Source organism: Neophocaena asiaeorientalis, unplaced genomic scaffold, assembly GCF_003031525.2.
Source record: "Neophocaena asiaeorientalis asiaeorientalis breed wild unplaced genomic scaffold, Neophocaena_asiaeorientalis_V1.1 scaffold116, whole genome shotgun sequence".
NCBI classification, from domain to species: Eukaryota; Metazoa; Chordata; class Mammalia; order Artiodactyla; family Phocoenidae; genus Neophocaena; species Neophocaena asiaeorientalis.
This window is the reverse complement of record NW_020174561.1, coordinates 8421956-8433428: the sequence shown is the minus strand read 5'-3', so window position 1 is coordinate 8433428 and position 11473 is coordinate 8421956. Positions and strand designations below refer to the sequence as shown.

Below are 11473 nucleotides of genomic sequence, written 5' to 3'. Positions count from 1 at the left end.
TAAAGGACCAGCAGTTATTTCTTTAATGAATATATCCAGAACATCTTCCAATTATGTACTGGGTTGTATGTGCATATTTTAATGAAGGCTGAATATTTTTCTCGTAATCTTTTTTTTAAAACCAGAATGTTTAAAAGCTATTTGTGCACTTTCTCACATTTTAGCTGGCGGAGTTCAGGATTTGATGGGAGTATAATCAAGGGCTCAGCATGTACTCATCGCAGACTGGGTCCATACGGTCACTGGTAGGGAAAGAATCCTCGACCCCAGGATACTGACAAGCCTGCCTCAGGCGGAAGTAAGCAACTCCTCCCGGTTCCTGGGCCTCCAAGGCACCCGCGCACGCGCACAGCCGTGCTCTGGCCCCGTGAGGCGGGCGGAGGAAGGCGGAGCTCCCGGGGCGCGTGCGCGGCGGCCGGGGCTGTGGGCCCCTCCCTTGTCAGGGTCGCGCGGCGCGGAGGACCGCAACGAAAGGGGGAAGTCAGGTGGCCGCTGCTGCCGCCGCCGCCGCGGTTTGTCGCCAGAAGGAAAATGGCGGATCTGGAGGAGCAGTTGTCTGATGAGGAGAAGGTAAGGGCCGCGGGGGCGGCAGAGCCCATCGGTCCGGGAAGCCAGTAGAGCCCCGCCGTATCAGCCCGGAGTCTGGCCGCCGGGGAAGGGCATTGGTCGGTGGCCCCGGCTGCCCTTCCTTCCCCTCTCCTTGCTGCGCCCGAGTGCCTGCCCCTGTCAGTCACCCGAGGCCCCGCGCGGGGGCAGGTCTCCGCCAGGCCTGCTCGCTCCGCTCCTTGTAGGGTGTGTGCTCCGAAAATAGGTAGCGGGAGCTGGGCGGCGGCGGCGGCGGGCGGGGGCCGGGGGCGCAGAGGGCGGCGGCCGCTGGGGACCCTCTCCCCGCGCATGGGCCATGGGGGCCCTGCGTCAGGGTCGGGGACTGCAGAGGGGTCTGGGTCCCGGCCTGGGAGCGGCCCAAGGACAGTACTCAGCCCGATGGCCTGGCCGGAGAGGGTGGCCGGGGTGAGGGCTAAGGGGGAAGAATTGCTTAGGAAGCAGACCTTGACTTCTCTCTTCTAGTCTATCCTCCCACAAGCAAACTGCTTTCTTTCCTGGGTCCTACGTTTTTTTTCCCTTAGCCGTGGAAGTCTCTTTCTCTCTCTCTTTTTTTTTTTTTTTTTTTTCGGTTTTAGCTGTAGGCAACGAAGTTGCTCATAAAAAGACACCCCCCTCCCCACGGTTTGCTACTCTTTTGTTGGCAGTAGCCGCCCTGGGGGCCGACTTGGTAGCGCCCCGTGGTCCTGATAGGACTTCTTCCGAAGAGGGGAGATTGTGGAACTCCTTTTACTGTATCTTAGATGCTGTGACAGCATTAGAACCAGATGAACGACTTAAGTTCTCAGGCATTTGAAGTAAGAAATCTGATCATTGAACTGGATCTCTCTTATTCGCGGTTTCCTTTGGCCTCTGTGAGGCCCCATTCTGCAGAGTGTGTTTTGGGACACAGGGGTACCCTCCTAATTTTAAGTATTTCCTGCACAGGTCCTTGATGTTTCTCAAACTCAGAAGTAACTGACATAACAATGAATAAGATAAAGTTTTCGAAGACTCCACTCTTAATTTAACAGGGCTCATTTTTAAGTTCCAAAGCAGTACAGCCATGTATGAAACACAAACACATAACTGGTGTTTAAGAAATCCTCATGTAAGCCTACGGATATTTTCGGTTGGAACGCTCTGCTCCAAGTGTTTTTATATCCTGTGTTCTTGTACTGAAATGTCATGTTCTGTCTTCTTCCCGATATGAACGTGCAGCAGTCAGCCTTATCTTCAGTTCCAGAAATCTTTTTTACCTCTGTGCTCTTTGGTGAAAGTGATAATAAAACAACAAAATGGGGAGAGCAGGAAGATTCTCCATAATCCACAGTCCTGGTAGGCAGATAGATCCCTGTATACACAAAAGTTGCTGTGCAGTATTCACACATGTAATATTGGTAAATAACCATAAATGGGTAACTGAAAATGTATGCAGGTGCTCACACACATTTAAAATTAAGTAGTACTAAAAAGTTTTTTTAAAGGGATTGTCATGTTTTTTATTCTGCTGTTGGTAAGTGGTGATTAGTAGCTCAAGTAGCTAGAAATCTAGCTGAGGAGAGAGTACTCAGTGTGGGAGTTAATATAGGCCTGCCATGTGTTGTAAAGACCTAAAATAGCAAAGTTTTTTCAAAATGATACGACAGGATTTCTTGTCATCCGGCACTCTCAGGGCCCTGAGCTCCATAAAGGTGTGGGGCTGGGTGGGAAGGGGTCTTCTTCTCTATGCTCCTCCAACACCATGTTTTAACAGTGAATGAATGAAAACTCCAATTTGAAGGAATTTTGTGGGTTTGTTTTTATTTCGAGTTTTGTAAGACTATTCTGTGGATATTTTGCATATAAATTTCTGATCACATCTTTTAGTAATTTAAGAAAAATATTAACCAAACTGTGAGGTTAAATTGAAGTAACTGGTAAAGTGAAATTCTAACAGTCTTGTCACTTTATTTAAATGTTCTTTTTAATCTCTTGGGAGGAAGACCTTGCATATAGAATCAGAAATAGGATTTAAAGGTGTTATTTTTTAAACTAATATTTAAATCATTTTACTTTTTCTGCCACCTTGTTTGTAATTTTCAAAAATAAGTTTTTAATTTAAAGCTCTTGGAATTTCCATTACTGACTGTGGAAGTAAGGAAGGGAAGCTGTTAAGACTTAGGAGTACCATACTTTGTATATGCCTGGTTCAGTTAGACAAATACATTTGTTATTTTGTTGTAAGTTTGAGCTAGGTTTGATTATTACCATTGCACAAATAAGTAAAATAAATTTTTTAAAGCTTTAAGTAATTCACAGAAGGACACCTAAGTAGGAAGTGCAAAGGCGGTATTTAAGCCTGAGTTTGTCTGAATCCAAAGTTGATGCTCTTGTGACATTACACTTCTTAACAATTGATGATAGAATCCTTTTCTGGATTTATCTCTTTGTGTTAAATTTGACAGCTTAATTTGGAAAAGGGAGAAACAGTAGTTCTCTTTGTTTTTAATAGAAGTTGTAAGTGCCAAACACTAAATAGTGTTGGGTTTTAAATTTAATTTGTGTTTGATGGTTTTAGAACAAAGTTTATTATTGTTTGACACATTTTAAAGTTTTATGCTGTTGGTGTAGTTTCATGTATGTCCTGTGGTAGGAAGCATTTTAGAAATTAATCTAGAATAATATCTTTGCTTTTTTCAGTTATATACAGTTGCTTTTTGAGGATACCGGTATGAAATGTAATAACCATTTCACTTTTGGCCACTGGGTTAGTAGGAAATAAAATTATCTGAAGAAGCACAATGAAGTTGTTTAGTTATTCATTTGTCGTGGTGTGTCCTACAGACCTTTTTACATAGTTAGAGAAACTCTAGGTTAGAACAGTTCATGTTTTCCCTTCCTGGGTCAGCTGCACTGTACAGTAAAGCATTTTTTGTGATTGAAATTATATGAAATTGTGGTATAAGGCTCAGATAAGAACTATTCCCAAACTGCTCTCTAAGTGAGAAATCCTGGAAGTCACTTGAAGCTTTGGAAGACACCCTACCACCGCCCCCGCCCCCCACCAACCTCTTCTACCTTCCCCCAGTGAGTAGAGTGATCCGCTCGCATAGCTTCAGCTTTTGTATCTTTGCAGATGTCTCAAGTACCTAGCTCAGCCCTGCTTCTCCCCTTAGCACTGGTCACACATTTTTATCTGCTGGTCCTCTTCCACAGAAGACAGTTAAGGAGATATGCTCAGATGGAACCTGACTGAAAGTAAATTCATAAACTCCCCTCCTCTCTGTCCCTACACAAAGCAGGGCAGATACCCATCTCTTTCTGCTCATATTTCTCTTTATGACTCTGTTCCCATTATTCAAGTCATCCAGGTTTTTAACTTCAGCTTTAACTTTTCCTCCTTGTGCTCTCTGTACCTTACATTTAGTTTCCAAACCTTGTCACTTCCAACAGAATATGTCTTACAGAAATTATTTCTTGCTTGAAAAGTTCATTTATATTAATATTTGATTTATAACCTCTCCATTGACCAGACCATTAACAATTTATGTTATGAACTACTGTTGTTTAGTAACAAACTTGTACTGTATGAACAGAATGCAGATTGATTGTACCTGTTCTGTGACTACACAGTTGAGGAAGAAACAAAGCTAAGGGAGGAAAAGTAAGGTTAGAAGAATGTCTCATATCTGTTTTATTTGCCACTGCTGGACTTTTATTATAAACTTTCTAGACATATCCCTCCATCTTCCTATCATTTTTCTACTCCCAAACTTTTAGTTGCTGCATTCTCCATTGCCTTTACAGGGAAGCCCAACTCTTGAAAATGGTGTTCATGTCCTTGTATTCCATTCTAACCTAAATAGTTCTGACATTTCCAATATATACTGTTATTTAATCATGCTGTGAATTCAAAGAGACCTGCATGCTAGTCCATGCCTAGCACATGGAGTAAATTATTTAATCTCTCAGCAGCCTCAGTTTCCTCTAAAATGTGGGGATATAACAGAAATTATATTCCCCATTAAACTTCTATAAGTGCACATGTTGCCTGGCATGTAGTAAACACAATAAATTTTAGTTATTTTTCTCTGCTCATGACTTACCTGCTTTGAGCATTGGTACTGCTCCCCGATCTGTCCCCTTTTTTGAAAGATGAAAAATTACTCTTCCTTCAAGATTTAGCTCAGATCACATGGCTAGTTTTCTCTCTCTCCTGAACGCTGAAACACATTAATATTGAATACAGTTTTGCATAGTAGTTATCTGTTTACCTGTCTTTTTTCCTGTTTCTGTTGAATTCGTTAGTGCAGAAATGTCATCTTTAGCATCTGTCAGTGCAATGTATGGGATGAGTACAATGGTTCAGTGAGTGAATGAACAAAGGAGTAATGAATTTACAAAATTAAGAAAAAAATAACAGTTTTATGAAAAGAAGTAGCATATAAAGGTAAGTTTTGGAGGGAAAATCTAGTATGCCTACATTTTTCACTTCTAAATAGTGTTATAGATTTTAAAGATTTAGGTAGTTAAATGAAATTCCTGGTGCTCCTTGAGGTGCAGGTGGTGATACTGGCTATGGTTCAAATCACTTACACATGCTAAATTTTTATAAGCAGTTTGTATACTTCTCCCCCCCCCCCACAATCATAATGTGGCTTCAGAAGTTTTGTTTGTATGTATTGATAAAAGCAATGTAAGCTGCCATTATATTCCATCATAATTAATGTAAAATCAGTAGTGTTCTTATTAACTAAAAAGTAAACTCAACCAGTAAGCGATTAATGTAGAAATTATTCATTCCTAATTTCATTCTGTAGGTGAATGAATTCTGTCATTGCACCAATAAAATGTAAAAATTCCTACAGCAAGCAGAAACTTGATAGCTGCTGCAGCATTAGTGGAGTTTTTTAGACTTTGCACACTAAAGCAAATTTGTAGTACATTCTCAGTGCATTGGGGAGTCATTTCTACATAAAATAAAGGTGGTTATATACATAGAAGAACATGGTATATATTACAGAAAAATCCGAACGAACTTTTTGGCCACCCCAATAAACACGCTTAGTACAAAGTAGTTTTTAAGGTTGAAAAGCATGATGGGAAAACTTGACCTGTGGTCCTGACCTAAAAGCTTAATTGCCTGAAGCAGTAATTTATTGCAAGAGATGGATGCATATCAAAGAAAATAGGGGTTCCATGGAACTACTTATAGTTGTCAAAAAAGGAGAATTTCATAAATTTTATTCTGGAGGGTAGAACTACAGTCTTCATATTCTTTCTCTTAAGACATTTATTTACGTGCTCTACTGTGAACCCTATGGCTGAGAGCTTCTCTTGCACATTTTAGTTCATAATGTTTCTACTGAAAATGAATAGAATTAATTTTTGAAAACTACCCCCACATTTATTCATTTACCAAATATACCATATTTCATTGATTTCACTACTCATCATTTTCCATATTTTAAGATCTCTGAAATCAGGCTGCATTGTACAATCATGGCTTGTGATACAGGTAGCATTTTTCCTTTTTTTAATGACCCATGAAATTATGCATCTTTCATTGATTGTGAATCAGGGTAAGCAAGGATATAATGCAATAACAAACAAACTAAAATCTCAACGTGAGGGCGTTGGTGGTGGGGGCTTTTCGTGGCATCTCCTCACTCGTTCTGTGTGTGTCTAGTGTGGGTCAGCAGCAGAAGGGCCCTGCTCCGCAAAGTCACATAGCTGTAGGCTCTTGGAGGATTTCAGTCTAAACGTAGGCTTTTTGATATGATACATATGCACAATGGAATATTACTGAGCCACGAGAAAGGAGGATATCCTACCATTTGCAACAACATGGACCTTGAGCACCTTGTGCTAAGTGAGATAAGTTAGAGAAAGACAAGTACTGTACAATATCACTTATATGTGGAATCTAAAAAAGTCAAACCTGTTTAAAAAAACAATAAAATGGTGGTTACCAGAGAATGGAGGGTGGGAGGGATAAGATTAATGGTGTTTAAGGGTACAGACTTGTAATGAGTAGTAAATAAACCATAGCGATCTGATGCACAGTATAATGAATATGGACAGTACCATTGTACTACAGTGATGTGATAAATATAGCTTTAGTCGCAATCATACTACATTATATAAATGTATGAAAGTAACAGGCTGTACACCTTAAATTTACAAAATGTAGCATGTGAAATCTACCTCTCCTCCCCCCACCCCCCAAAAAAAGTCTTAGGCTCTTTATCACTGTCCCCACAGCAGTGGGAAAGAAATGCAATGAATACCATACTGGGTTTTAAAGCTCCCCCCTACCCCCACACACTCTAAGACACTCACTGCACTTCTGCTCAGATTTCAATTAGCTTAAGCAAGTTATATCTATAAACCTCTTTTCAGAGGGGGCAGGGAAGAAGAGGAGAAATGCAGTATTTGTGAATAGCAGTAATGATTCTATAGATTAAGTTTTAGACTCACTGAAGATTGGTGATTTGATTACCTGGTTGGTAGACACAGGGCAAGACTACAGATTCAAGGATGAATCAGACATATATAAATATATTATACAGGGTCAAAAAGCAATAAGTTCATGGACATTCAGAAGATGGAAAAGTTACTTCTGCCTAGGAGGATGGTAGGTATCAGTTGAGGTACAACCTCATGTCAGAGAGCACAGCACAAGAAGAAAAAACAAAAGTGGGAATGAGCAGGAAATATGAGTTATATCTCAAGTACTTTGCAAGTAAGAGATGCAAAGATGAATTGTGCTGTTAAACAGCACAGATTTTCTCAGCCTCAGCACTATTGACATTTGGGCCAGATAACTCTTTGTTGTAGGGGTGTCCCGTGCATTTTAGGATGTTTGGGCATCCTTGGCCCACATGATGCCAGTAGCACCACAGTCACGACAGTCACAAATGTCTCCTGTAGTACAAAATCGCCCCTGGTTGAGAACCACGGGTCTAGACAGACTGGAGCTAGTGAGACCAGTTGGGAAACTAAGTGTTAGGACCAGATTTAAAGTAGTTTCACAAGACACGGAGGAAAAATATGATTGCTAACGTTTCAGAGTTGGAATCAACAAGACATGGTAAGTGAATGTAGAGAAAGGGAAGAATCAGAGGTAACTGAACATTAAAATCTGGTTGACTGGGAAGTGGAACCACCACTAACAGCTAAAGAACACAGGAGAGAAGATGCACAGCTCGGGGGAATATTGGTGAATTTTGTTTGGGTTCTACTAAGTTTGAGTTGCTAGCAGAATGTCTATGTTAACATGCGTAGCAGATAGGGAGATGTAGAAATGGAGCTTGGAAAGAGATCAGGCCCAGAGATTATATAGATTTGGAAATCCTCTCTGTGGGTTAAAGCCACGAGATTGGAATAGCTTTTAGGAGAACAAGTTCAGACATAGGAGAGGAGAGGGCAGAGAGCATATACTTTTGGATACTTTCATTTAAGGCATAAGAGAAGGAGAGAAACTAGAAGGTGAGGAGTGACCTTTGAAGTAGAAGTGTATACCTAGCACAGAGTAGGTGCTTATCTCACAGAACTTGAAGAGAATTTCCAGAAGGAGCAGTGAAGTATTGCAGAGAGATTAAAAAGGAATATAGAATTGAGAAGAGCCTTTGGCTTTAAGAGAAAGGGATGAGAAACAAATTATATCTCCTATATGCCAATATCTACTGTATTAATTAATTTCTCAATTGTCAGAGCAACCTTGCTATTATCTGTATCTTGCATATGGTAAGACTGGTGTAGATGAGGCCAACTATTTTAAGTGGTAGACTAGAGATCGTTGCTGGCCTTTAAGAGAGCAGTTTAATGGCCTTTCAGTCTTGTGTGCGTTGTAGTTCAGTAACCATACTCAAAGACCTCCCTCACCTTCTTTTGTATTCTTGCCTATCTCTGTTCCCTTAGCAATTTGTACATACTTTTGTTATAACATTTACCCATTTTAATAGGTTTCCTGATGTTCTTATTTCCTGCGTTTTTCAGGGACAGGCCCTGTGTCTTACACATCTTTGTAATTGCAGTAGAGTGTGTGGCATATATTATTACATCAGTGACTTCAACTCTGGCTGCACATAAGAGTCAACTGGAGAGTTTATAAACAAACATGGATGCACAGGCTTCACTCATGGGTGAGGCCTGGAGCGTCTGTACTTTTTTCAAAAAAAGCTTCCCAGATGGTTTGAATGTGCCACCAGGATTGAGTTTCACTGTATTAGGTGCTCAATAAATGTTGACTAAAGGATAAGAAGTGGAGACAGTAAGTATAAATTACTTTTTTCCCCTATATTAGTCTTTTAATTAATTTTTTAAGCTTTTTAAAATTGAAGTATAATTTACAGTATTGTATTAGTTTTGGGTGTACTTTTTTGGTGTACCATGAAGTAATTTGATATTTTTTATACATTACAAAATGGTCACCACGATAAGTCTAGTTACCATTGGTCACCACGCAAAGTTGTTACAATATTATTGACTATATTCCCTATGCTACACATTATATCCCTGTGACTCATTTATTTTACAGCTGGAAGTTTGTACATCTTAATCTCCTTCCCCTATTAAGGTATAAATCATTCTTGAAAAAAATTCAGTAATGAAACCGAAGAGAAAGAGTAGAAACTACTTCATTTTTTCCTACTGTTTCATTTTAGGGATACTTTTTTTTTTTGATAGAAAAACTTTAGGAGTGTTTGTGGGCTGAGGTGAATGATTCAGAGGACAGAAAAAAATTGAAAATATAAATAATAGTTTGTATAACTTTCTCAGTTAATAATAATGCCTACTTTGGATTCATAGATTTCTTAATATTTTAAATAAATGGTAAAAACATATTTAAAGAAATAGTTGTTGAATTCAGTGGATGACCTAGTTGTAGATTAAGTGATATGGGCCCTGTTTTTAATTACTATTCAAAATGATAATTATAAAGGAAAAAAATTCTTAAGGAAAACATCAAAACAAATTACGTCTTTTATGTATACTCAGATTAAAATAAATTAGTCTATAACACAGACATGCAATTAATGATCACTTGATCATAAACTATTTAAATAATGATCAAGTTTTAAAAAGTATTTTTTCTATTTTTATTTTACTTTCAACTCTCAAAAAGGCATAGGCAATTTTTAGAGAGTTATGGGAAACAATGTCAAATAATTCTTGTAGTTGAAGTAGAAAAATTCATAATAGCTCTTTTTAACTTTACTGCTGGTCTCTAAGACAGTGACCCTTTTTGGGATCACATTCCTTGAGAGTCAGGTGAGACCTATGATTCTTTTCTTCAGAGGACCAAATGCCTCAAATTTTGCATATACAGTCCCTTACGGGGCAGTGGGTACAATATCTGGCAGCCTATCAGAATCAGGTGGGGAGATTTTCAAAAATATAGATTTCTAGGTGTCAGTCCTCTGGAGATTGATTCAGTAGGTCTGGAATGGAACATGGGAATCTGTATTTTTTCAAAAGCTTCCCCAGCAAATCAACCAGGCATCCAGATTTGGGAAATCTCTGTGCTAGTGTCTCCTGCCTAGATCATGGAGGAGATAGCTATGTGGGAAAATGTCCAACGTATGGAAATTAGAGGGGTTGTAGGCAGTGTTCTCAGATAAAATATAGGATGCCTGGTTAAATTGAATTTAAGATAAACAACAAATAATTTTGAGTATAAGTATTCCCAGTGCAGTATACTTTGGGGCTAATGTAGAGTGCAGGGCTGTTCGCCTCTAGATTTGATGGTTCCAGATAGCTATTTTTTGTGGTGTGCGTGTGCTTTTGTGCACAGGCACTGTCTGCTTTTTATACTTTTATCCCCTTTTTTTCCAGTTGCTCAAAGCTTTTTAAAATTTTTGTCAGCTTAATATATTTATATCTGCTTTGGTGAAGACTCCATTTTTTGCTAAAGAATTAATGTTTTCTACAGACAGTCAAAATCTCCTGGATTTTACCTTAGTGTTGGTAAAAATTTTGCCAATTTACAGTGCCCAGCAAAAGCATCAGAAAAATCTGGAGAATTCATAGACACAGGTAGTTGAAGTAACATTAATTTTGCCAGCAGCTTCTATAAATTGTGCCAATTGATTGACAATTTGTGGTAAATTCCCCCACCTTGTTGTACTTTCCTGTTCTAGCTGGTAATCATAAAGTTGAAGTAGTACTGCCAGATGCTCACATCTTCCAGTAACAGACATATCTTAAAGAGGCAGTGTAGGCCAAGGGAATCTAGTCACTTCTATCTTTGGCATTTCACCATGAAGCTTGGCTTTACTTGAGAAAGATGCTTTCTGTACAGTAATGCAAAGACTGACAGAATGAAGGACTGCAAGGCAGAAAGCTACATATGGAGTTTATTTGCATTCAGCCCACCTTCCCTTTGTTCTCCTCCCCTGAGAAGTTCTTCAGTCTTACTCAGCAGTATAGGTATAAGATAAGATTGTAAGTTTTAAGAGTGTAGTCCTAAAATTATAGTCCAGGTAGCACAGGGTGATAAAAACACTTGATGTGTTCTATTCTTTCTGAGGGATCTGTTCTTTCTGAGGAATCTATTTTTTCTGAGGGATCACCCAGGACCAAAAGCAGCAATTCAGTATTCTGTTGATATTTGTCTGGATCATCAGTCTATGCCATAATGTTACCAAGGATTTTGATCACAGCTTCTTATACCAAATGTGCTTATCTTCCATTTACATCTGTTGCAGCACTTAAAGAACCAAGGAGGGCTTCCCTGGTGGCGCAGTGGTTGAGTCTGACTGCCGATGCAGGGGACACGGGTTCGTGCCCCGGTCCGGGAAGATCCCACATGCCGCGGAGCGGCTGGGCCCGTGAGCCATGGCTGCTGGGCCTGCGCGTCCGGAGCCTGTGCTCCGCAATGGGAGAGGCCCAAGTACCGCAAAAA

General features: G+C 39.7%; 1 protein-coding gene across 1 annotated transcript in view; it reads left to right on the top strand.

The window, feature by feature from the left end:
• Positions 1-328: 328 nt before the first annotated feature.
• CAPZA2 (capping actin protein of muscle Z-line subunit alpha 2) overlaps positions 329-11473 on the top strand; it is a 56667-nt gene continuing 45522 nt past the window's right edge. Inside the window, exon 1 of the mRNA XM_024757779.1 lies at positions 329-570. Within this exon, the coding sequence (XP_024613547.1) occupies positions 532-570 (39 nt within the window). The 5' untranslated portion in view covers positions 329-531. The remainder of the gene's footprint in view (positions 571-11473) is intronic.